Genomic DNA, 26,009 nt, shown 5'->3' on the forward strand with positions numbered 1-26,009 from the left:
TGTGACACGGGTGTGTGACATGGGTGTGTGACATGGGTGTGACCCAGGTGTGTGACACCTCTCCCTGTGGGGCTGGGGGAGCTCACGGTGGGGAGGAAGGGGGTGTGTGGGGACGGGGGTGCAGGGATAGGGACAGGGGAGCAGAAATGTGGGTCAGGGATGGGGGCTGGTGACGGCTCAGGGATGGAGATCAGGTACGGGATGGGGGAGAGGGGAATGGGGGTCTGGGCTGGAGGGGCTCGGGGATGGAGATGCAGGTGCAGGGGTGGAAATGGGGGAGTGCAGATGGAGCTGGGGAGAACAGCAGGGGAGATGGGGGCCAGGGATGGTGATTGGCTTCGGGGAGGGCAGGACAGCACCAGGGATGGGGGCAGGAACGGGGGGATGGCGATGGAGGGGAGCAGGAACAGGGATCAGGATGGTGGTGGGGGTTGGGGGTCAGGGATGGGGCAGAAAGGGGGGGGGTCCTGCGTCTCCCCTACGCTAGTGACACAAACCACTTCAGAGTATTTCCACGTGATGCACAAACAAGTCAAAAATTCACTGATCCAAATCCAACGTGCAAACAGAAAAGGGCCGGGGGGGGCACCCGCTGCCCCCGGTCCTCCGCGGCCCCCGGCCCCCGCGCACGGCCCCACCGCCGGCACGGCCCCGCCGGCAGGACGGGGGCCGGGCAGGGCCCCGCGGCGAGGGGAGCCCCGCCGGAGCCGGGGTCCGGGGGCGCTGGGGGCGGCGCCTGCTCCTCAGTTGGGGGACAGGTCCCCGGCTCTACCAGATGCCGCTCGACCGGCCCCCGGGGGGAGCGAGAATCCGGGCCGAGGCTCGTTTTGGAACGTGGTCATCGATCTGAGAACCTGCCGGACACACGGACGGCCGGCAGCGTCAGGATGGGGTAGCTGGGCACAGCCCCATGACCCCCTGGCACCGCTGGCACCGGGGGAGTTCTGTGTGTCCCCTCTGGCACTGGGGGAGCTCCGTGTGTCCCCAGCACCGCTGGCACCGGGGGAGCTCTGTGTGTCCACTGGCACGGCTGGCACCGGGGGAGCTCCGTGCCCCCTCTGGCACTGGGGGAGCTCCGTGCCCCCTCTGGCACCGGGGGAGCTCCATGCCCCCTCTGGCACCGGGGGAGCTCCGTGTGTCCCCCCTGGCACGGCTGGCACCGGGGGAGCTCCGTGCCCCCTCTGGCACCGGGGGAGCTCCGTGCCCCCTCTGGCACTGGGGGAGCTCCGTGCCCCCTCTCCACGCGGCTGCTCTGCCCCTGGGGCAGCTCTGACCGGCGCCTCTCACAGCCTTGTGCCGGCTCTGACATTCTCGGTCCCCCGGTGCTCACGCCCTGCCCTCGAGGGACAGAGCGCCCCGGGCCCCCCGAGCACCGAGCAGCTGCTCCCGGCCCTGGCACAGCGCGGGGAGGGGGCTGCCCGGTGCACGGGGTGCCATCCTTCCCTGCACAGACCCCCAGTGTCCCCAATGTCACAGACAGACCCCCAATGCCCCTGTCACTGACACAGACCCCCAATGCCCCTGTCACTGACACAGACAGACCCCCAATGCCCCTGTCACTAGCACAGACAGACCCCCAGTGCCCCCACTGGCACAGACAGACCCCCAGTGCTCCCCACTGGCACAGACAGACCCCCAGTGCTCCCGTCGCTGTCACCGACCCCCAGCCCGCCCCCCACCCCAGCCAGCGCAGCCACACGACGGACGGTGCACGGAGGGATGGGCGAGGGCTGGGGCTGCAGATCCGAGGACTGGGGCACCCCCTGCTCTGCCACGGCCCCTGCCCGGGAGGAGGAGGCTGTGCCCGGGGGTGGGGGATGTGGGCAGGACCGGGGTACTTGGGGTCGTGCGCCGAACTTTGGGCTGCAGCGGGAACGCCCTGCGGGGGTGACGGGGACAGCCTGCGGAAGGGGGTGACAGGACAGCCCTAGGGGAGGGATGCCAGGACACCCTGCGGTGGCAGCGGGAGCCCCCCGGGAGGTGCCGGGGGTAACGGGGGGCTCATGGGGACACCCCGCGGGGCCGAGCGCCCGGCCGGTGGCAGGAGCTGCCGGGGCGGTCGCTGCGGCCCCGCTCTTACCGGAGAGGCTGAAGCTGGACTCGTGCAGGTCCCTCATGCCCCCGTGTCGTGTGGCCGGCCGGGTGGGCGTATCGGCCAGGGGCGTCCCCGTCTCTTTTTTACCGGCATGCACAACCACGGCCACGTCCCCCAGGTACGGGGTGCGATCCACACCCCGCAGCTTCAAACTCTGCCGGGAGCGAGAGAGAGAGCGGAGAGAGCATCAGCAGCCGCGGGGCGGGGGCTGCGGCCGGGGCGGGGGGCCCGCAGCGCCAGCGGGGTGCGGGATGGGGGGGTTTTATAGCGGGGTGCGGGATGGGGGGCTCTGCAGAGGGATGGGGGGTTCTACAGCGGGGTATGGGATGGAGGCTCTGCAGCGGGGTGCGGGATGGGGGGTTCTATAGCGGGATGGGGGCTCTGCAGCGGGGTGCAGGATGGGGGCTCTGCAGCAGGGTGCGGGATGGGGGGGCTCTACAGCGGGGTGCAGGGCTCTGCAGTGGGGTGCAGGGTGCGGGGCTCTGCAGTGGGGTGCGGGACTCTGCAGTGGGGTGCTGGGCTCTGCAGTGGGGTGCTGGGCTCTGCAGTGGGGTGCAGGTAGGACAGCAGGGGGATGGAACGGGCCGGGGCACGCTGTCACAGGGGAGGGGCACTCGGAGAGATGCTGGGTGGGCTGTGGGGCTGGCAGTGCAATGCGGTGCCAGGACAGGAGCAGGGGCTGGGGGAGGTGGGTGGCCCTGGCAGAGCAGCCCCTCGCCCCGTCCCCCCGACGGAGCCAAGCCAAGCCAAGCCAAGCCAAGCCAAGCCAAGCCAAGCCAAGCCAAGCCAAGCCAAAGCAATCCAAGCAAAGCCAAATCAAGCCGAGCCCATGCGATGCTCTGTGCCCCCCAACATCCACACAGAGCTCCTGACAAGCCCCCCAGTGCTGGCCAACACCTTCCTGTGATGGTGCCAGAGTCCCCGGCTGCCCTTCCCCCGCAGCATCAGCACCACGTTATCCCCCCGCCTGTCCCCTACAGCCACAGCACGGGGGCACAGCGGGTCCCTAGTGACAGGGACGGCCAGAGCTCCTGGGTGTCTCCGCAGGGCAGCCCCAGCCACACGTGTCCCTGTCCCGGAGCATCGGGAGCCACTGTGAGCTGTGGGGCTGCTGTGGGAGAGCCAGCAAAGGGCAGAGCTGGGGTGGGGGCACGGGGAGCCTTGATGCTCTGCACGTGCCTTGAAGTGGCCACGGGCCACACGTGTGGGGACAACTGTCCTCTTGCACTGCCAGAGTGCTGGCAAGGACCCAGGGCAGGGTCCTCTGTCACACACAGGCCCCCATCCCCTGCCCCGTGCTCCTGTCACATGCTCCAGCATGGCGTGGCATCGGCCTGGCACAGACCCTCCTCTGGCACAGCCGCTGTCCCTTTGTCCCCTCCAGCAGCCACACGGTGCAGTCCTGTCCCACACTGCAGCACCGCTCTGGCACGGCCATGGCACTGCCCTGGCACTGCTCTGGCATGGACACAGCACAGCCACGGCACCGTTCTGGCACAGCCATGGCACAGCCATGGCACCGCTCTGGCATGGACACGGCACAGCCATGGCACCACTCTGGCATGGACACGGCACAGCCATGGCACCACTCCAGCACAGCCATGGCACAGCCATGGCACCACTCTGGCACAGCCATGGCACGGCCACGGCACGGCCACAGCACGGCCACCAGTGTCCCCGTACCTTCTCCCGCTGCACCAGCTTCTTGTAGGCGATGTCCGGGAAGGAGCGCAGCGGGCAGAACTTGCCGGTGCCCTCGGCACACATGAAGACGCCGTTCTCGTAGACCACGCGCCCACGGCTGATGGTGACCAGGGGCACCCCGTGGCACCGCATGTTCTCGTACAGGTTGATGTCCCCGCCCTGCACCTGGGTGCTGGCAGAGATGGTCCTGGGCAGGGGGACGGGGCGGTCAGTGGGTGCTGGGGGCACGGGGAGCCCTTCCCCGGGCCCTGCCGTGGGCTGCACCTACTTGGTGGCCTCGGGGTCCCAGACTACGACGTCGGCGTCGGCCCCGGGGATGATCCGGCCCTTGCGGGGGTACAGGTTGTGGATCTTGGCAGCGTTGGAGCTGGTCACAGCCACAAAGCGGTTCTCATCCATCTTACCCCCCACCTGCCACCAGAGTGGGGGTGAGGATGTGCTGGGCTCTCCCTGTCACCCCCAAGTGCCCCAAAATTCCCAGGCGTGCTGTGGGGTCAGGATCCTTGCCGGGACCCACCGAGGTGCTCTGAGGAGCTCCTTGTCCCCCACCCTCATGCCAGGGGGTGACACCCCATGGGATGTCCCACTCCAACAAGGCTCCTGTGAGCCCCCGGCTGCAGCCCCGCGCCCAGGCCGGCGGTGCCGTACCACACCGCGCTCCCAGATGATGTTCATGCGGTCCTGCACCCCGCTGACACCGTGGGGGATCTTGGTGAAGTCCTCCTTGCCCATGGCCTTCTGCTTGGTGCTGAAGGGCCGGTGGTCCGAGGCCACGATGTTCAACGTGTCACTGCGGGGGACAGAGCAGGGTGGGCGATGGCACTGCCAGGGCTGCTTGGGGTGCCCAGGGAGGCCAGAACTCTGGGAATGGGGTACCCCTGCCGTGGGGTGCCTGGAGAACAGGGTGCCCAGGGAAAGGAGCACCCATGCAGGGCGTGGGTGAGTGAAGCACCCACAGCCCAAGTGCTCAGCGAGCTGTTGGGAAGTGCAGCAGCCACAGAACGTGTCCCTGGGGGTGCACAGTGCCCAGAGAGCCCAATGCCACCATGTGGGGTGCCCAGAGGATGAGCTGCCTCGAGGCCACCAGGGGAACAGAGTGCTTGGGGCAATGGCACAGCTGGACAGCCTGGCACCCAGGGTGGGACACCTGGCTGTGCTGGACACAAGGATGCCCAGATGGCCCTGGCAAGTGCAGGTGGCAGGGAGGGGGTGCCCGGGGCAGGGAGGGGGTGCCTGGGGAAGGAAGGAGATGCTCAGGGCAGGGAGGGGGTGCCTGGGACAGGTCTCACTTGGCGAGCAGGCTCATGAGGTAGGCGGAGGTGTTGGTGTCGAGGCGCAGCGGCGGCACGGTGACGTAGGCGGCGGCGTGGAACCAGTCCTGGTGGTAGTAGTGCAGCCCGGTGAGCGTGGCGTGCGCCGTGGTCGTCTCCGCGTACACCACCTTCCCTGCCAGGTGGAGGCACACGCGTGTGCAACAGGCGAGCGTGCGGCGGCAGGTGTGCACGGGGCACACGTGTGTGTCCATGTCAGCGTGCCCCTGGTCCTGCCAGGGCATGAGCCCTCTGTCCTGTGTGTGCTTACATGTGTGACCCGTGTGTGTGTGTGACCTGTGTGTGTGTGTGTGTGACCTGTGTGTGACCTGTGTGTGCCCTGTGTGTGCCCCGTGTGTACGAGCAGATCTGGGGCCCCAGGTGTGCTCACCTGTGCCAGGACACAGCCCCACAGGTACCCACGGTTTCATGGATGCCCTCGTGTCTCTGCATGTCCACAGCTCCACAATCCATCATCATCCATCATCCATCATCCATCCATCCATCCATCCATCCATCCATCCATCCTCATCCCTCCGAGCCCCAAACCTCCCCAGTGGCCACATGTGTCCTGTGTCACGGGGTTTTTCTGCACCCACACAGGTGTCCCTTGCCCACCCATGTGCTGGGGAGGGAGGTCCCCACCCGTGTCCCCTACCTTGCATCTTGGCAGCGGCGATGACATCCCCCGCGGACATGCTGGAGACGTTCACCAGGTACACAGGACAGTGGGTCTGTGGAGAGGGGTCAGTGCTGCTCTCTCCATGACATCCCAGCTCCCCGGGGGTTCCTGCACCCCGACTGGGGCCCAGGGATCCCCCACGGAACCGGGATGCCCACCCCCCCCGGGTGATGCCCAGGACCACTCACCCGGTTGGCGATGGTGATGACACGGTGCGTGGCCTCAGCTTCCAGCTGCAGAGAGAGCCGGTGGTGACACACGTGACACACAATGGTGGCACCAACAGGGGCACGGGTGACACAGGGATGGGTGGTGCAGCCATATGGATGTCCTGGACCATCCCAGCCACACCCCATGCCACTGCTGCAGTGACACGGTGACACCTGCCGTCACCTACCTCTTCAGGCCGGCTGATCTCGATGCCCTCTGGTCCCGTAATGCCCAGATCCAGAGCTTCCTTGGCTCCCTGGGGAATTTTTGGGGGTCAGGGTGAAGGTTCTGCTGCCCCAGCTGGGTGCCCATTGTCCCGCCCTGCTCTGCCCTCACCTCGGCCACCAGCTCTCCGTTCTCGGCGTGGACGCGGGCGATGGCGCCGATGTCGCGGCAGGCGCGCAGGACCTGGTAGAGCTCGCTGTCCCGCAGCATGTACAGGTCCTTGTAGGTCATGAACATCTGGAAGGAGTTCACCCCCTTCTCCCGCACCAGCGTCTCCATCTCTGCCTTCACCTGCACCAGGACAGGGGGTTAAAGTGGGGTCTCTGCGCCCGAGGGGCCGTGCTGGGGACACGGGATGCGCGTCCCTGCGTGGTGCGGGCAGTGACAGACGCTGGGGAGAGCAGAAGGGATTTTCCTGTCCCCAGGGGGTACCCACGCCATCCCTCTGCCCCTGCTCTGCTGGAAGGGGACTCAGGGCTGGGGTCTCCCTGCAGCACAGCCGGGAGCCAGCTCTGATCCCACTCCAGCAGCTTTGAGGGGATTGCAGGGGCTGAGTGTGTCGTGGGTTGGGGTCTGGTCACCAGTCCTGCCTGCCGCCCCCACGGGGGTCGTGCTGTGGGTTGCTGGGACCACCAGCCCCGGGGACCCTGTTCCCCTCCACGGAGCAGCAGCAGCACCTTCCTTGTCCCATTGAGGGGTCCAGCCCCACAGGGACCCCTTGGCCCGGTGCACCCCTGAGCCCCTGCCCCGCTGAGCCCGGCTCAGGGCAGCTCAAAAGGCATCCTGGGGGCTCAGCCCACCCCCCAAGCAGCTAATGGGATCAGCGGGGCTGGGAATTAGCCCCGGCAGCTGCTCCCGGAGCCGTGCCAGACTCACCTTGGGCGCCCACCAGGTGATGCCCATGTGCAGGGCGTAGTCGCAGCACACCTTGGGGTCGGCCAGGCTGCGGCACTTCTCGTAGGCGTCCAGCAGCGACGTCTCCTTGTCGGGCAGGACGTGGCCGATGATCATCGTCGTGCCCCCCACCAGCGCTGCCTGCGGGGCACAGGGCCCGCGGGGGGGGTCAGGATTGACCCCCACTGCTGGCACCGGCCCTGCCCTGCCGTGAGCCGGGTGAGCTCGGGGGTGCCGGGCTGGGGGCGCCGCGTTTGGGCACAGAAACGTGCGGGGGTCCCGGCTGCAGGCAGGGCCCCCGCATCCCCCGAAGGCAGCAGCACATCTGGGCGTGTGCCACATCTGGAGGGCCCCATCCTGCCACCACCGGGGCACCCGCTGCTCCCCCGAGCCCCAAGCACTGGATTTGGGATGCTGAGGGACCCCGCAGCCCCCCCGGCACGGAGCCCCCCCCTCAGCGGCAGCGTGGGCGGCGGTGCAGGCGCGGTGGCACTGCCGCTGTCCCCGGCTCACCCGGCCCCGCTAATCCCCAAAGCTCCTTTGCCCATCGGCCCTCTCGGGAGCTGCCGGCGCGGTGCCACGAGGCGGGTGACAGTGACAGGGAGCAGGCCTGGCATGTGGCGCCCGTGGGCACTGCCCCGGCCCGTCCCCCAGCACACCGCCGAGCCCCCTGCCCAGGGACACCCTGGGGACAGGCACGGCCAGCGCTGGCCCGGCACAATGGCTGCTCTGTGTGGGTGCTGGGGACAGTGGGACAAGCTGCAGGGACAGTCCTGTGCTGGCCCCTTGACACTCGGTACACAGTGCCACCGGCAGCGGCAGGGCAGAGGGTCCCCGGGCTGGCACGGGGTGCCACGGCCCCGGCGGGGGAGGAGGGGACGTGATGGACGGGGACGTGGGGACAGGCGGTGCCACGCCACAAGGCTCCTGTGGAGCTGATGCTGCTGGGACGGCCGCGGTGCTGGGGCTGAGCTGCCTGCAGCAGTCTGTGCCCGCAGGGAGCCCCCAGAGCGGGGAGCAGACCCCGCTCAGCCCGCGGGGGTACCTTGGTGCCGTGGTAGAAGTCATCGACACAGGTGGCGTTCATGAAGGTCTGGTGGAAGTGGGTGCTGGTGTCGATGCCGCCCGGGATGACGAGCTTGCCGGTGGCATCGATGACCTTGGCACCGCCGGGGATCATCAGCTCGCGCCCCACTTGCTGGATGATGCCATTCTCGATGTAGACGTCGGCCTCGAGGGTGCAGTCGTCGTTCACCACCTTCCCCCCCTTGATGAGGATCCGCATGGTGGCCGCGTTGGCCATCATGGTGCTGCGGGGCAGAGGCAGCACCGGGGTGACCACCAGGAGCCCCCAGGGCTGGGGGTCACTCCACCGCCCACCCTCGCCGGAGGTGCCCCGGTGTGGGCAGGGCTCGGCCCCGCAGCTGCGCATCCTCCACGGGCCGTGTCAATGGATTATCCCGGGAAATCCGCGGAGAGGAGGGGCCCTGGCACGGAGCTGGGGCTGCTTCCCTGCCAGGAACCCCTCTCCAGTGACTCCGGGCCGCACCCCGGCCAGTGCCACCCTGCAGACCCAGCTCCTGGAGCAGGGCTGCCAGACCCCGTCCCTGCCACCCTCCACTGCCATTGCCACACGTGCCATGGGGACACTGCTGGGCGTCCCCACAAAGTGACTCGCCCAGGGCGGGCTGCCCACCTTGTCCCTATGAATGACCAGGACCGGCACGGACAGCACCAGGGCTGGCACCACTCCCCGGGGTCTCTGCCCGCAGGCCCACGAGGTGCCAGAGACCCCCGCCCTGCCTCAGCGCTGCCCAGCCCCCGGCAGCGAGGGGCACCCCCAGACACGATCAATGAGTCACTCGGTGAAGGTCAAACACCATCGACCCATCAGAGCAGGGACATGTGCGGCTCTGCCCACCCGGGGGGCACGAGGTGGGCTGGGACCCCACCAGAGCCCCCAAATCAGAGACCTCACTGCAGAGACCCACAGAGACCCCTGCCTCACTGTCCCCACTGCAGGAGCCACCAGGGACCCCCAGGGGCAGCGTGGGACAGTCTGGCACTGCTGGAACGACCCTGCTGTGTCCAGCCCAGGGTGCCCAGCCCCTCGGACAGGCACACCGGGGCCACAGCAGAGCCAGGCAAAGGCTGCTGCTGCTGCTGCTGCTGCTGCTGGGGACAGGGGCCTTGTGGCGAGGAGTGGCTGGTGCTGCCACGGCCCCAGCTGGGTGCTGAGGCCAGGACAGTGCTCTGAAGGGACCGTCCAGAGCTGTGCCAGGGGTTTCCTGTGCCCATCCCGGCAGCTGCCGGGCAGCAAATGACTCCTCAGGCACCAGAGCTGGCAGGAGCCGTGGTGGCCGTGAGGCTGGGCCAGGCTTTGCTGGCAGCTGGGCATTCCCAGGCCCAGGCAGCTGCAGGGCTGGGGGCAAGCGGCTGTTCCCAGGGACCACCACTGCACTGGGGGGGACCAATAGCCCTTCCTGGGCCGGCTCCTGCCCCTGGGTGGCACAGGGGCTGCCGTGGGTGATGCCGGTGCCAGCTGGCGCCGTGTCCTGGTGCCCTCACCTCGGCTCAGAGCAGCAGGAGCAGCTGCCGGAGTCCTGCAGGCGGCCCCCCTCGGGAATGTCACCGGCATGCACAGCTGTGCCCCCGCTGAGGAGCCCCCCAGGGGACCGAGGCGGGCTGGCAGTGGCCTCGTGCAGCCTGCCAGGCCACTGTGGCACGCCGGGCACTGGCACCCAGTGGCCCGGTGCCCACGCCTGCCTCCCGCTGCCCCCCAGCTCTGCCTCAGGCACGTGGGGAAGCTGCTGCCCCGAGTGAGGGCTGTGCTGGGGGACATCAGCACCCAGAGCTGCACTGCGAGGGGTGAGGGGGGCGACAGGAACAAGGGCGTCAGCCCCAGCCAAGGGCTCTCCGAGTCCCCACACCAGTCAGACACAAGGACAGAGCTTGTCCTCGGTGGGGTGAGCCCAGAGGGGACGAGCCGGTGCCCACGGTGCCACCGTGGTGCACGCTGGCCCTCCGAGCCCCCGGGACCCCAGAGCAGGGCTGGGCCAGGCAGGAGATGCAGGAGGGGGTGCGGGGGGGAGGCGGCACAGTGCAGAGGGGGTGTCGGGGAGGCGGCACGTCGCATCCCGAGATGAAAGCGGGCTGTGGTGACGGATCTGGAGCACGGAGCACGCGGCTGCCAGCGGTGCCGCAGACCCAGCACCGTGAGACCCCTGGCACGGGGGAGCGGGGCACGGGGCGCTGCCGTGGGTGGACAGGAGGGGTGTCAGCATGGCAGAGGGGGTGTGGGGCTGGCGAGGGGGCAGGGCACCGCTGGGGGCACAAGCGTGGGCTGGCCACCGTGCACAGAGAAGAGCTGGCAGCTCCACGTGCTGCCTGTGGCCACCACGGAGCCACCCACGCTGCTGCCACCACGCTGCCCTTGTGCCGCTGGTCCAGGCACCCTTCCCACCCCCTGCCCAGGGAGCCCTCAGCTGCGCCCTGCACCGCCCGTGGCAGAGCCCTGATGTCCCCGCACCAGCAGGCCCGTGCCCAGCTCTGGATGCCCACAGTGGCCTGTCTGGTACACCAGTGCCCCCAGTTCACCCTCACTGCCCCCAGATCACGCCCAGTGCTCCCACTCGGTCCCCCCAGCTCACACCAGTGACCCCAGCTCACTCCCAGTCGTCACACCGGTGCCCTGATCTCACATCCTGTGGCCCCCAGCTCAATCCCAGCGCTCACACCAATGCCCCCAGCTTACACCAGTGACCTCCAAGCTCAGACTGAGCATCCCCAGGGGCTCTGCCCCTCCGTCCCCCCAGCCGGGGCCGCAGTGCAAGCACGGCACCAGCCCCGGTGGCAGCGGGGCCCTTGCCCGCGTTCCAGCCGGCAGCTGCAGCGTGATGCCACAGCCAGCATCAGCCGGCGGTGGCCGTGCTGGCGCGGTGGCCAGAGGCTCCTGCCAGACAACAGCCTCCCGAGCAGGGCAGAAACGCAGCGTCAGCGCCGGGGGGGCCACCAGCAGGCACCCCGGGGACCCCCGCCCAGCCCGCGCCGCAGCCCCCCGGCTCGGCCAGCTCGGCAGGCGGTGGCCGCGGCTCCGATCCCCGGCACACAAAGCGTTCGGGGGGCTCGCAGCCCCCCCAGCCCCGCCGGCTGCCGCGGGGGCCCCCGGCCGCGAGGACAGCTGTGACCCCGGCAGGACAAAGGGACCCCGGCCCCGGCGGGGGCTGCCAGGGGCACCTGTTGGGGTCGGGGCGGCTGCCGGGCCCGGCCTTTGTGCCGGGGCTGCCGCATTGTGCGGCGCGGCGAGGCCGGGGGCCCCTCACCGCCCCCCGCTTTTGTCTGCGCCGGCGAGACCCCGGCACCCACCCCGGCCGCCCCCGGCCCGCAGCCACCCCGCCGGCGGGGACTCCCCTTTGTCAGGCTGGGCTCGGGGACCGTCACTCCGGGGACACCGACCCGCGACCGCTGCTTGTCCCTGGCCAGAGGCGGCGGCTGGGTGGTCACCGCTCTCCGCCCGAGAGATGCCCCGGCGGGGGGGTCGCAGAACCTCGGCCCCCCAGCCCTGCCCTGGCTCGGGGTCCCGCGGCCGCGGTCCCACCGACCGTCCCCCGGCCAGGACGAGATGCGGAGCCACCGAGCCACCGCCCCGGCAAGGACCAGGACACCCGCGGGGGCCGCGATCGGCGGGCGAAGGATGCTCCGTCAGAGCTGCTGCCGCCGCCGAGCCCGGGATGCCGCGGGCGCTCCTTGTCCCCGCGGGCACCTTGGCCGGGCCCGGGCACGGAAACGGGCACTGAGCGGCCACGCCCGAACGGGCGCGGGGCGCTGCGGAGGGTCCCGGTGCGGGCTGCCGGAGGGTCACATCCCCGCTCCCGGCTCCCCGGCACCCCCCGGCGCTGACCCCCGGCTCATTGCGGCAGGAGGCCGGAGCGGCGGTCACCGGAACGGGGCTGCTGCCAGACGGGGGGCTCGGGCCGGGGGTCCCCGCCGGGGAACCGGGCCGACCCCCGGTGTGGGGCGCCGGGCTGGGCGCAGCCCCGGTCTGGGCCGGGCCCGGGCGAGGCGCGGGGGCGGTGCCGCTGCCGTGGGTCCTCGGAGCGCGATGCGGGGAGCGCGGGGGGTCCCCGTGCGGGGTCCGGAGGCGCGGGGGGTCCCGGTCTCGCCGGCCCGGGGCGGCTCCGCAGACAAAGCCCGGGGCCGCCCAGCACAAAGGATGCTCCGAGCCGGGGCGGGGCCGCCCGGGAGACCCGGCGGAACAATGAGCCGGGCCCGGCGGGACCCCCGCCGCCCCTCGCCCCCCGCGCCCCCGCCGCCCCGGGGTCCCCGCTCCGCCGTGCCCCGCGCACCTGCTGCTCCGCTTCCGATCGCGACAGGGCGCCGACGAGGGAGCCCCCGGCCCGCTCGAGGAGGAGCAGCCGTCCCCGGCATCACACATCGCCGAAGCGAACCCCTCGCGCTGTCGCGACACCATCGCCCTGTCGCGACAGGTGTGTCGCCATAGGTGGGCGGCGGCCGCATACAGCTTTTCTGCCCGCCGATACCCCCCGAAGCGCCCCGGGCGGCGATGGCGGGGCACTCCCCTCCATCCTCGCCGGTCGATTCACTCGCGCCTGTCGAGACACACGCACCTGTCGCGATTGTCCAACCCGTCGCGACAACGAGCCAGGTCCGCCGGTGCGGGAAAGGAAAATCCAAGCCCGGTGCGGTGCAGCCCAGCCCAGCCCAGCCCAGCCCAGCCCAGCGCGGCCCTGCCCGGCCCCGCCCGGCCCCGCCGGTACCTCCCGCTCCGGTGCCGCTCCCGGTGCCGCTCCGGCCGCGATCGCCTCTCACCCGAACCTGCGCCGCGGGGGCGGGGCCTCGCGCGCCTGGACCAATCACCGCCCGCTCTGGGCTCGGGGGGCGGGGCCGAGCCCCCAGCAGGGTGGGCTGCGCGCGACCTGACTGACAGGCGGAGGGGGCGGGGCCAGGGCCCGAGTCCCCGCCCCCCGGCACCTGCACGCGCCGTTGCCTTGGTGACGGAGCGCGCGAGGAGACCCCGGTGACCCCTGGACCCCCGGTGACACCTCCGGGACATCACCGGGACACCACCGGGACATCCCCGGGACCATCCCGGGACACCACCGGGACACCACCGGGACCATCCCGGGACACCTCCGGGACACCACCGGGACACCACCGGGACCATCCCGGGACACCTCCGGGACACCCCCGGCCCCTGCCCACAGCCCCTCGCCCCCTGCCCCGTATCCCCCTGTCGGTCCTGGTGGCCCCAGAGCTCCTGGCACAGCCCATCTCAGTGCCCTCAGGCTCCTGACGTGTGGCGACAGGACACGATGTGTCCCCAAGCCTGGCAGGCTGGTGGCACTGGATACCTGGAGTGACGGATGTGGCCCTTGGCCTGTGGTGCTGGAGCTGGTGCAGCAGTGGGGACACGGGGCTGGGCCATGGAGCTGGAGGAACCTCCTGCTTCATCCCCACCCTAATGTCCGCTTCCTGTCCCATCCCGTCCCAACCTGTCCCATGCCATGCCGTGCCATCCCCATCCCATCCCATCCCATCCCATCCCATCCCATCCCATCCCATCCCATCCCATCCCATCCCATCCCATCCCATCCCATCCCATCCCATCCTATCCCATCCCATGGATCCCATCCCATCCCATCCCATCCCACCCCACCCCACCCCATCCCATCCCATCCCATCCCATCCCATCCCATCCCATCCCATCCCATCCCATCCCATCCCATCCCATCCCATCCCATCCCATCCCATCCCACCCCATCCCATCCTATCCCATCCCATGGATCCCATCCCATCCCATCCCATCCCACCCCACCCCACCCCATCCCATCCCATCCCATCCCATCCCATCCCATCCCATCCCATCCCATCCCATCCCATCCCATCCCATCCCATCCCATCCCATCCCATCCCATCCCATCCCATCCCATCCCATCCCATCCCATCCCATCCCATCCCATGGATCCCATCCCATCCCATCCCATCCCATCCCCATCCCATCCCATCCCATCCCATCCCATCCCATCCCATCCCATCCCATCCCATCCCATCCCATCCCATCCCATCCCATCCCATCCCATCCCATCCCATCCCTGTTGTCAGGTGCTGTCCGACTGTGCCCGGTGCTGAGCACTGAGCCCTTTGGTGTCTCTGGGGCTTTGCTGTCTCCCCTGGATTAGAGGCACTGTGGGCACACGTTCCTTCTGTCTCTGCCAGGACCCCCAGGTCCTTCCCACAGAGCTGCCCCAGCCCATGTCACTGCCAGGGGCTCTTCCTTCCCCAGGGCAGCGTGTGGCATCTGTCCCTGTCATGTCCCTGCTGGTCCCTTCTCCAGCCAGGCTTGGTCCCGCTCGTCCCTTGGGCACGGGGACAGGTCTGCACACATTTGGTCATCACAGTCACAGATCTGTGTCAGGGCCTGCCCGCCCTCACAGGGAAAAATCCACCCCAAGATCCCATCCAGCCCTGCCCTCTGGCACTGGCAGCCATTCCCTGTGTCCTGTCCCTCTATCCCTTGTCCCCAGTCCCTCTCCAGCTCTCCTGGAGCCCCTTTGGGCCCTGCAAGGGGCTCTGAGCTCTCCCTGGATCCTTCTCCAGGTGAGCACCCCCAGCTCTCCCAGCCTGGCTCCATGGCAGAGGGGCTCCAGCCCTGGAGCAGCTCCGGGGCCTCCTCTGGGCTCTCTCCGGGTGCTGCTGATGTTCTGCCCTGTTAAGATCCAATTAGTGGGACATGCCTCTGCCTGAATTAAGCTGAAAATGAGACCCTATGCCAAAGCCAACAGTATGGATATCACTTAATGAATGTGAGCTAGAGAGATAAAGAAACAGAAAAGTGGAGAGAGAGGGAGAAAAGAGAGTCCCACCTGTGGATCCAGCAGGGCCCCCTTGCTCCTTCTTCACCCCGGGCTCCTCAGTGCTGGGCTGGGGGGCCTGGTTCGTGGTTCTGCACGGAAAGGGGGCTGGCTGGCAAATCCTCAAAGCCCTGTCCCAGCTGTCAAATCTCTTCACTATTTAAACATTCTAGCCAAGAAAGGAATTGGTGTCATTGGCTACAAGTTACACAGTTCTCTTGTTAATTAGTGGTCTACCTTCCATTGGTTAAAGATATCCCTTGCTTCTTATGCTAATTAGTCCCCTGCTCAGTATTACTCTCCTTTTGGGGGTAAGTAAATCGGGGGTTTTTGGGTGTCTGGGCCCTGAGTCGGTGGTCGCCATCTGCCCCTGCTGGAGTTACCCCTCCTGCTGCTGGGGCAGAGGCAGCTCAGCTCCCCAGCTGGTGTTACCAGTTTCTTCCTTCTCTTGGGGTTTCTGCTCAATGTCCTCGTGGCTGGTGAGTTCTTCATTCTTGGTACCCACCCCCAGGGGCACATCCCTCTTCCCAAGCTTTGTTAGCCCACCCTAGGTACAAGATCACTGAATTTATCTTCCTCACACCTGGGCACCAGTTCATCCAGTGCCCAGTTCCAGGTATCCACAGGGCATATTTGGGAGTTTTGGGTGGCCATTGGTGGTCACAGCTGCCTTCTGTCCATAACTGGGGCGGTGTCTGGCTGTGACTCGTGTTTGACACTTGTTTCTCTCCACACACTGCCACACCGGCGATGTTTTGTCTGGATGTGTTAAACCAGGATGTGCCGATCTCGACTCTTCCAGGCCTGCAATTGGCACCTTCCTGACACAAATTCCTCCCCTCTGTGGCCCTAACAGTGTTGGACACAGACACTTGTGCTCTTTAGCTCTGAACGGCCCCAGGGCTGGGGCAGCTCCAGGGTGGGGTCTCAGCAGAGCAGGGCAGAGGGGCACAGTCCCCCCCTCTCCTGCTGCCCCTCTGGGAGCCGTGTCCAGCCTCTGCCACCACGCTCTTCTCCTCTGCCACCACCATTCTCCTCTGCCACCACCATTCTCCTCTGCCACCACACTCTTCTCCTCTGCCACCACGCTCTTCTCTGCCACCACCATTCTCCTCTGCCACCACGCTCCTCTCCTCTGCCACCATGCTCTTCTCCCAGGGCTGCTCTTGGGCCTGCTCATGCCCAGCCTGGACTGACCCCGGGGTTTGTCCCAGCCCAGGTGCAGCACCAGCACTCGGCCTTTTTGTCCCTTTGAGGTCACCCTGGCCCTCCGCAGCACCCAGGTCCCCAAGCTGTCACCTGTCACAGCCACTCCTTGCCCACCCCATGTCCACCCACCAACCCAGCGTGCCCTGGACCACGCTCCAGGCAATGGGGGAGCCCCAGGAGTCTCACCTGGCACCGCTCAGCTGGAGGGGAAACTGAGGCAGGAGCTGTGCCGGGCAGTTACCTGACCCACGGCTCACGTGGCAGAAATAGGGGGTCCCCACTCTGTTGGGGGTTCTGCCCACGGGAGCTGGGCTCATCCCACAGCCCCCACACCTGGGACTGGGACCCCCTGGCACCCCGTTACTCATTGGGAGCCCCATCACCTCAGGGCTGGGACCCCACTGCACAGGGACCCCACCACCCACAGGGACCCCGGTCCTCTCCAGGACTCCACAATTGCCTGAACTCCGCCTGCCAGGACCCCACCGTCACCAGGACCCCACCAACACCTGGATCTCGCCGCCCCCCAGGACCCCACCACGACAAACAGACCACACAACCACACAGAGGGATTTTTTTTTTTTTCCTCTCTTTTTTTTTTTTCCTCTTTTTTTCTCTTTTTTTTTTTTTGCACAAAACAGGACATTTATTCAAGTGTTCTCCAGCACAAGTACATTAGAAAGGAGCTCGTCTGTATTATATTCTTCTGGGCACCAAAGAAAAAGAAAAGGAGGATGGGATGGAAGCGGGACGGACAGACTTTCTACATCTGCTGCACGCATTGACCTTTATTAGTTCAGAACAGCTATGTCACGAGCAATACTCACACAGATACAACAGCGCCGGGCGCCCGCGGCACCTCCGGCCGTGAAATGCACAGTTCAGCGGCAATAAATAGAGAAGCGACCCTAAAAAAACAAACCAACAAAAAACAGGGGCAACGAACCGAGAGAGAAGTAGAAAATAAACCGGGGGGTTGGGGCTGGGAAAAGGGGAGGGAGAGCAGCCGGGGCGGCCGCGGCGGCGCCGGGAATGAGGCGGCGGAGCCAAATCAAAGGGAGGAAGGAGGGTACCAGCTCTACGCGCGTATTCCTCGGGATGATGAGTACATGATTCCCACAAATAGTTAAGCGTCAGCTACTTCAATGTCTAGGCTAAAACACATGAAATCTCTCGTTTAGTTTTCAAGTACAAAGTTAAAATGCCTTTTTCTTTTTTGTTTTTTTTTTTTAATAATAATATATAAGAGTAAAATAATAGTGCTCTTTGAAACTCCACTACGAGAAACAAAACAGTCATTGTCCAGACAGCAGACTTAATTTAACAATATATATTTTTAATAAAATGTTTTAGCACCGTGTTTGTCCCCACTCCCTCGGCGGATCTTAAGGAATTTAGGCCTTGCTGTGTTGTTTTGAGTTTTCATCTAGGGCTGTGCAACAGAATTTGTCTGGTTGTTTTTAAAAAAAGACGTGAGTCGGGTAGGTTAAAAACTGAACTCTTGCCCCAGGCATCCCCACGGTCCCCACCGCCGCCGGCACCTGTTCCCAGCAGGACCCTGCTCCCCGCCGGCCCCCGCGCCGCAGCACCCGCTGGGACCCAGCCCCCAAAGGTGCGGCGGGGCCGAGGGGTCCCAGGAAGCGCTGCAGGGCTGGGCTGAGCTGGGGCGGCCCCTGGGGTCCGCTGGGACCCCCAAAGCCAGCGCGTGGCCGTGCAGAACCCGCCGGCAGCGCCGCGGGACGGGGCAGCACCGGCACCCGGAGCTGCAGGGCCACGCAGGGGCAGCACCCAGAGCCACGGGGCCATGCAGGACCAGCACCCAGAGCTGCAGGACCGAGCAGGGTCAGCACCCAGAGCTGCAGGACCGAGCAGGGTCAGCACCCAGAGCTGCAGGACCAAGCAGGGTCAGCACCCAGTGCCACAGAGCCATGCAGGACCTGCCAACAACGTTGCAGGGCCGTGCAGGACCAGCACCCAGCACCTCAAGGCCATGCAGGATCAGCACCCAGTGCCACAGGGCCATGCAGGACCCACAGACGATGCTGTGGGACCATGCAGGACCCGCATTTGCCACAGCGAGGCCACGTAGGGCCTGCAATCAGCACTGCAGGGCCATGCAGCACTTGCACCCGGGTCTGTGGGGCCGTGCAGGACCCACAGCCAGAGCTGTGGAGCCCTGCAGGACCCACAGCCAGTGGCATGGAGCCATGCAGGACCTGCAGCAGTGCTGCAGGGCCATGCAGGACCCGCAGTGCCCACCATGCCCCGCACAGGATGCCCAGGGCCACGCCAGCCCCACAGACAGGGTCGTGGGGCCAGGTGGGCTCAGACAGCAGCAGGCAGGACCTGTGCCTGGCGCAGCTGTCCTGTGCCATCCCATGCCATCCCGTGCCATCCCGTGCCACCCGGTCACGGGAGCGAGCAGGAGCACCGGTGCCCTCCTGCCCGCCACCTTCACTCCCCGGCAACGCCAGGCCCCGCGGTGCCCCCACCGCGGCCGCCCGTGCCGGCTCAGCTCCCCGTGCCCCCCGCGCCCAGAGGGGCCCCCAAGCCCCCAGTAGCACCAGGAGGGAGGGCAGGTGGGGGCCCCGCGGCCGCCCCTCGCCAGCCCCGCCGCCGTCGGTCCCAGCACCTCAGAGCGCACGGGCCGCGGCTCGCTGCCATTAGCCAGCACCCCGCAGCGAGCGCGGCCCCGGAGCCCGCACCTTTCACAGTTAGAGAAGAGACAGCGACGGGCCCAGGCCCTCCGGGAGCCTCCCCGCGCCCTAGCACCATCCCTGCCCCACCGGCTGCGGCACCGGGGCCGCGCCGGGCCGGACCCGCGGCACCGCGGCCGCCAGACCGGTAGCACCATCCACCGCACCGCCAGCACCTGCCCGCGCTCCGCTCGCACCGCGGCTCCCGGCCCCTGCGGCCGCCGCCACCGCCGCGGCGTCCCCGCGGGCACCCGTCACCCCCGGCGGGGCACGCGGCCGCCCCGCGCCGGGCACCGAGGGGACACGCTCGCTCCAAACGGCGCACGGGCAGGGGAGCGACGGCCCGGCAGCCGCGGTGACACCGCCAGGGTCCCGTCCCGGCTCACCGGGGCGTCGCCCTCCTGCCGCCAGCCCGGCCCCGCGGATGTAGCACCAGGGTCCGGGACCCGCAGCCATCCCCGTGCCATGCCGGAAGCGCCCCGGCCGCGCTCCGGCACCGGTGCCCCCCTGCCCTGCTGGCGTCCCTGCCACCGCCCTCGGCGAGAGCCCGTCCGCGGCACCGTGCCCCGCGCCGCCCCGGCGGGCGGCATCCGCGGCGAGGGGCACGGCCGGGGGCAGGAGCCCCCCGCCGCTGCCGGGGCACCGGGGGACACCCGGCACCGGCCCTGCCGGACGCCACGTACGCAGAAGAGCACCAGTACGCTGTGGGGTGGCGCCGGCCGGGCAGGGGGGCACCGCCGAGGCGCTTCCGTTCGGGACAGAAAAAGGTTATTGCATGACTCGGGATGGAGACGCTTCCGCCCGGCCGCCCCGGCCCTGCCGCTCGCTCGGAAAGGCCCGGCACGTAAGGCAACGTGGAAGCTGATGTCTCGACTCACCCCGCTGTGTAAAGCACCATTATGAAGTCAGGTTGTACAGTAGTAACAGTACCTTTTATATATATATATATCTATATCTCATATCTATCATATATATATAAACTGTAAACAAGAGGTAACAGCGGCTTCTAGGATCTGCTCTCTTCAAGGTTTCCGTGTGGTAGGCACCCAAAATACTGTAGAAAAGGTGTGTGTGTGGTGTGTGTGTTCCCGGCCTCCCTGCCGGGTTGGCTCCATGTCACCGGAGAGCGGTGCTGGTGGAACAGAGCGAGGCTCAGCCGCCGGGCGCTGGAGCCGCCGAGCGCTGCCGGAGCTGGGGCCGGGCCGGCCAGGCGCGAGCGCGGACGGAGCGGAGCGGTCTCGGAGCGGGTCTCGGAGCAGAGCGGGTCTCCTTTGCCTCTGCCTCCCTCCCGACTGGGCTTTCCCGCTGCCGTTTCCCCCTCTCCGAGAGCGGCGCTGGCGACGGCATCTCGTCTCGCCCGCTGCTCCGAGAAGCGGAAACCAAACCGACAGGAAAACCCAGCCAGAAAAGAGCGGAAAATTAAAAGGTTACCCAAAAAAAAATGGTTTTGGTTTCTTTTCTTTTTCTTTTTTTTTCTGTTTCGTCATCGTTTGTTTGCTTTCGCCGTCTTCGTTGTTTGTTTGCTTCTTGTGGTTTTTGTTTGTTTTTAAATAGCTAAAGCTGATCCTGGGAAATTCCGGAGAGGACACCGACCCCTTTCGCTCAGGGAGACGTGTGCTGGGTTCCCGTCGGGCTGCGAAATCCCGTCTCTCTTCTGGGTGCTGACTCTTCTCTCATTCCGTGTGTTCACTTCTCTTGGCGTGGATGGGTTTGTTACCGACTCGCTCCGTGTGACCAGTTCCTGCCCATCTCTAAACGCAGGCAAAGTATTCCTTCAGGGGCGCGAAGAGGTGGCGGATCACCGGCACGCTCCAGGACCTGCCGAGCAGTCTCTGCCGGGCCAGGCGGCTCATGTTGGACACGTCCGTGTAGTGCACGGGGAAGCCAAAGACCCTGCGGGACGGACGGGGAGGGGTCAGGGGCGCGGCGCGGGCGGGACCCGGCGCGGCGCCCCGGCCCCGCCGCGGTACCTCTCCATCTCCGTGCACCACAGGATGTCCTCCTTCTCGTTCATGAACACGGGGAAGTGCTGGTCCTTGCCCTGCTTGATGGAGTTGGAGCGAGTGGTGATGGTTCGCACTTTGCTGAACTGCAGGAGGCACAGGCTGGTCAGGCTGGGGCGGGATGGAGCCCCCGACACACCGGGCGGGCGACCCCCACCCTGGGAACCCCCACCCTGCGCCCCAGGGTGCCTGGGACTGCTGGTGACAGCACTGCAACCCCCCTCCTGTCCCTTCAGGCACCCCCTCAGTTCCCCACCCTGGCTGACCTTTGCTATCCTGCCGTGCTCCAGGCACTCCTGCAGCTCCAGCTTATCATTGACGGTGGACGCGAGTGGCCTGGGGGGAGAGGGGGAGAGACGGTGGGCAGGGGGTGGCAGCCAGTACAGTGTCCCTGTACTGCCCCCAGCTCTCCAGCTGGGGTTTGTGGGGGTCACAAGGTGGGCATGGCTCTTTTGGGGGTCTGTGGCAGGTGATGGGCAAGAAACAGCCAATTCCTGTGGCCACTGGCTGTGGGCCACCACAGCCAACATCCAAGAGGGACACAAAGGACACCTTAGTGCCACCCCTGCAGCACAAGGGAGCCAGGACAGGACCAGCTACCCCCCCAAGGGGGGACCACCATAAGTTTCTAGGGTGTGCCACCACCTCCTTGTGAGATTCCTGCTCTTGCCCAGCACCGAGCAGGGTCAGGGAACCCCCGGAGGCACATCTGAGCTGAGGGAGGACCCAGAGGTGCAGCCCACCCTCCCAGAGCCAGGCCAGGGGCTCAGCCAGGGGCTGCTCTCACCAACCTGTTCATGCCGGGCAGGTTCCCCCAGAAGTAGCGTGCCCGGTGCGCTGCAGACACTTCTTTGGCATCAATCATGACGGGATTGGACTGAGGGAGGGAGAGCGGGAAAGGTCAGTGGGGCTGGGGAACCCCTCGCTGTGGGGGTGGGACCTGGGGGTCCCAGGGCCAGAGGGGGGTGACCCCAGGTGGGCACTGACCTCCAGGAAGCGCGAGATGTCCCTCTTGTCGCTCACCCCCATGGCCACCACGTTCTCAAAGAGCCAGAAGAAGGGCCGGTCGTCACCCTCCTTGGGCCGGGCTTCGTGGAGCAGGCGGTAGAACTCAAAGAAGAGGCGTCCAGTGCCCTCTGGGAGGGGAGAGGAGGGGCTGGGGTAAGGGCTGGGGGTCTCTGGCAGCCCAGGGGGGGCCAGCCCCACCCCAGTGGAGCCCCAGCCCTCTCCTACCGTAGAGACCCTTCCTGGCCGGGTTGACGATGGACAGGTCGTTGCAGGGGCTCCCCCCAATCACCAGATCAAAGGGGCCCCACTCTTGTATCTGCAAAGGGAGAGGAGAGCTGGGGTGAGCCAGGGGTGCCACAGCCTGGGGACAGGGGGCACGGCGCTGGCCGAGCTCCCGGAGGAGGGAAGGGACCCTCCAGGACCACTGAGTCCTACTGGCCGTGCCCAGGACACCCTGGCACTCCCAGCCTGGGCCTGAGCACTGTCCCAAGGCTCCTGGAGCTCTGGCAGCCGGGGCTGGGGGTGCTGGGGCGGCAGGGAGCGGGGCGGGAGCGGCGGGACGGGACGTACGTGTTTCTGGGTGACGTTGCGGACGTCCCCGACGTACATGATCTTGCCCTGGTGCCTCACCATGCCCACGGTGATGGAGTCCTCGCACACCTCGGAGGCGATGTACCTGTCCACCTGGATGCCCAGGTCCTTCAGCACCAGCAAGCCTGCGGGGAGCCACGGGGAGTGGGCCGTGCGCACGCACAACGGGCCCCCAGCACCGTCCCCGCCTGTCCCGCGCCCCAGGGCCGGCCCCCTTCCCGCTCCCCCTGAGTGTGGGAGCCCTGGGGTGGACACCACAATGGGGGCTGCCCATGGGAACAGCCACAGATCTGTCCACACCCTGAGACCACCCCAGCAATCTGATCCCATATGCACCCTGGGGGGGCCCTGCAAGGGCCATGGGGCCAGGGACCCCCACCCACCTGTGGCAATGCCATCAAAGAGTGAGAGCACCCGGATGGGCTTCCTCTTCTCAGCGGGCACCGGCGGGTACACCTTCGGTGGGTCCTGGAAGCCACAGGGTCAGTGGTGAGGGGATGGGGTCAGTGGTGAGGGGATGGGGTCAGCAGGGAGGGGATGGGGTCAGCAGGGAGGGGATGGGGTCAGCAGGGAGGGGATGGGGTCAGCGGTGAGGGGATGGGGTCAGCGGGGAGGGGATGGGGTCAGCAGGGAGGGGATAGGGTCAGTGGTGAGGGGATAGGGTCAGTGGTGAGGGGATGGGGTCAGCGGGGAGGGGATGGGGTCAGCAGAGAGGGGATGGGGTCAGCGGGGAGGGGATGGGGTCAGCAGGGAGGGGATGGGGTCAGTGGTGAGGGGATGGGGTCAGCAGGGAGGGGATGGGGTCAGTGGTGAGGGGATGGGGTCAGCAGGGAGGGGATGGGGTCAGCGGGGAGGGGATGGGGTCAGCAGGGAGGGGATGGGGTCAGCGGGGAGGGGATGGGGTCAGCAGGGAGGGGATGGGGTCAGCGGGGAGGGGATGGGGTCAGCAGGGAGGGGATGGGGTCAGTGGTGAGGGGATGGGGTCAGCGGGGAGGGGATGGGGTCAGCGGGGAGGGGATGGGGTCAGCGGGGAGGGGATGGGGTCAGCGGGGAGGGGATGGGGTCAGTGGTGATGGGATGGGGTCAGTGGTGAGGGGATGGGGTCAGCAGGGAGGGGATGGGGTCAGCAGGGAGGGGATGGGGTCAGCAGGGAGGGGATGGGGTCAGCGGTGAGGGGATGGGGTCAGCGGGGAGGGGATGGGGTCAGCAGGGAGGGGATAGGGTCAGTGGTGAGGGGATAGGGTCAGTGGTGAGGGGATGGGGTCAGCGGGGAGGGGATGGGGTCAGCGGGGAGGGGATGGGGTCAGCGGGGAGGGGATGGGGTCAGCGGGGAGGGGATGGGGTCAGCAGGGAGGGGATGGGGTCAGTGGTGAGGGGATGGGGTCAGTGGTGAGGGGATGGGGTCAGTGGTGAGGGGATGGGGTCAGCAGGGAGGGGATGGGGTCAGTGGGGAGGGGATGGGGGTCAGCAGGGAGGGGATGGTGGGGATGGGGTCAGTGGTGAGGGGATGGGGTCAGCAGGGAGGGGATGGGGTCAGTGGTGAGGGGATGGGGTCAGCAGGGAGGGGATGGGGTCAGTGGGGAGGGGATGGGGGTCAGCAGGGAGGGGATGGTGGGGATGGGGTCAGTGGTGAGGGGATGGGGTCAGCAGGGAGGGGATGGGGTCAGTGGTGAGGGGATGGGGTCAGCAGGGAGGGGATGGGGTCAGTGGTGAGGGGATGGGGTCAGCAGGGAGGGGATGGGGTCAGCGGGGAGGGGATGGGGTCAGCAGAGAGGGGATGGGGTCAGCAGGGAGGGACACTCACAAACTCCTGGTCGTGGTTGTTGGCGAAGAACATCTGCAGGCGCGAGGGCCAGTCCTCCCGCCGCCGCAGCAGCCCGTAGACGCCCTTGTGGCCACACATGTAGCAGTTCCAGGGGTCCTCCTTGATGGCCGCCTGCGCCGCCCCCGGGCCCACCAGCAGGTCCACGCACTCCACGCAGAAGCACCTGGCACAGGTGGGAGCCGGGGTCAGCAGTGGGGCTCGTGCCAGGGCGGTGACACCACCAGAAGCCACCCAGCTGCACAGCACGGCCGGGGGGCAGCACCCACGGGGGTCCCACAGACCTGTCCCCACGGAGCCGTGGGCCGAGAGCACCGGCATCGCCCAGCTCCGTGCCGGGACCGGCGCGTTGCCAAAGCTTCCCCAGCCCTACGGCAGGACCGTGGCATCACCAAAAACCTCAACATGAAAAGCTCAGTCCCACACCAGACCTGGGACATCACTGCAACTCCTGAGCTCCACAGCGGTACTGGAGCAGTGGCAGACCTCCCCCAGCCCTACAGGACCTCGTCACTCCCAAAACCTCCACACCTGGACTGGCATCACCCAAAACTCCATGGCACAACCGTGCCATCTCCAGTCTGGGGCATTACCAAAACTTCCCCCAACCCCACAAACCAGGACCAGGGCACCACCAAAACCTCAAACCACAGCTGGCATCACCCAATCCCCATGCCAGGACTATGGCATCACCAGGACCCCCAGCTCCATCCAGGCAGGACCAGGGCATTGCCAAAACACCCACAGTCCCACACCTGGACCACAACATTACCAAAACCTCCCAACCCTACACACGGGGACTGCAGCATCATTAAAACCTCCCAGTCCCCAACCAGGACCGGCATCATCAACAGCCCATAGCAGGAATGTGGCACCATGAAAATCTTCCAGTCCTGCACTGGGACATCACAAATCCTCCCAGCCCCAAAGCAGGACTGGCATCACTGAACTCCTACACCAGGACTGAAGCATCATCAGAACTTCCCATGCTGGGGACTGTGGCATCACCAAAACATTCCCAAGCTCCACACCAGGACTGGCAGCATCTGATTTCCAGGTCTGTGGCACTACCAAAACCCTCCTAGCTCCACAGGAGGACTGAGGTGTCACAAAATACCCCAGATTGGTGTTGAGGTGAATAAATCTGGTCCAGGTAGTGGGTCTGAGATGCAGCCTGAGCTGCAGAGGTTGAGCTCTGGGTGGAACTGCTGAGCTTTGGAATAACAAAGAGGATGAGAAAGGGTGACCCAGGCAGGTGAATGGACAGAGACACAGCAGGAGTCAGGATAACATAACAAAGGAGATAAAGAGAGCTGCCTGCCAGCCAGGTGGATGGACAGGAGCGGAGCACTCTGGATGAACAGAGAGTGAGACCTGTAGAGGGGGACACTGAGGGGATAAAACCGAGGGGTTCTTTTGTTTGGATTCCTCCTTGGAGGCACCAGCTCGGGCTGTGTTTGTATTTCTGTGCCACAAATAAACGGCTTTACTGAACAAGACATGTGAGACTGCCATTGGAAACCTGGGCTGGAACACCAGGAATCCTGGTGAGGAAACAGGGTCTGGTCTGGCTGGCCGTGGGGAGCTCAGCAGGGCCAGGTCAGCGGAGCCACCACTGCCAAGGGGGGCATTGCCCACAGCAGTGACAGTCTCAGGAGGCTCAGGAATGCTCAGACTGGGAAGTTTCCT

At 66.7% G+C, this 26,009-nt stretch overlaps 2 protein-coding genes across 4 annotated transcripts in view; both read right to left on the bottom strand.

Moving 5' to 3' along the window:
* Positions 1–735: 735 nt before the first annotated feature.
* DPYSL5 (dihydropyrimidinase like 5) lies at positions 736–12,925 on the bottom strand. Its single transcript, XM_058836446.1, has 13 exons — positions 12,898–12,925; positions 8,166–8,430; positions 7,103–7,261; positions 6,338–6,517; positions 6,189–6,257; positions 5,980–6,024; positions 5,768–5,843; positions 5,089–5,245; positions 4,448–4,589; positions 4,068–4,210; positions 3,779–3,986; positions 2,081–2,249; positions 736–854 (listed from the first exon to the last, which is right to left on the bottom strand). The coding sequence occupies exons 2-13, from the start codon at positions 8,424–8,426 to the stop codon at positions 769–771; spliced, it is 1,695 nt and encodes a 564-aa protein (XP_058692429.1). The 5' UTR covers positions 8,427–8,430; positions 12,898–12,925; the 3' UTR covers positions 736–768.
* Positions 12,926–20,647: 7,722 nt separating this feature from the next.
* The window catches only part of DNMT3A (DNA methyltransferase 3 alpha), a 35,499-nt gene continuing 30,137 nt past the window's right edge, over positions 20,648–26,009 (bottom strand). For all 3 annotated transcript variants that reach the window (XM_058834259.1, XM_058834260.1, XM_058834258.1), the window contains exons 15-23: positions 24,303–24,486; positions 22,882–22,966; positions 22,478–22,623; positions 22,133–22,223; positions 21,887–22,035; positions 21,691–21,776; positions 21,166–21,235; positions 20,867–20,985; positions 20,648–20,789 (exon numbers count right to left, since the gene is read on the bottom strand). In XM_058834259.1, coding sequence (XP_058690242.1) covers positions 20,648–20,789; positions 20,867–20,985; positions 21,166–21,235; positions 21,691–21,776; positions 21,887–22,035; positions 22,133–22,223; positions 22,478–22,623; positions 22,882–22,966; positions 24,303–24,486 — 1,072 coding nt within the window. The remainder of the gene's footprint in view (positions 20,790–20,866; positions 20,986–21,165; positions 21,236–21,690; positions 21,777–21,886; positions 22,036–22,132; positions 22,224–22,477; positions 22,624–22,881; positions 22,967–24,302; positions 24,487–26,009) is intronic.

Source organism: Poecile atricapillus, chromosome 3 (genome assembly GCF_030490865.1).
Source record: "Poecile atricapillus isolate bPoeAtr1 chromosome 3, bPoeAtr1.hap1, whole genome shotgun sequence".
NCBI lineage: Eukaryota > Metazoa > Chordata > Aves > Passeriformes > Paridae > Poecile > Poecile atricapillus.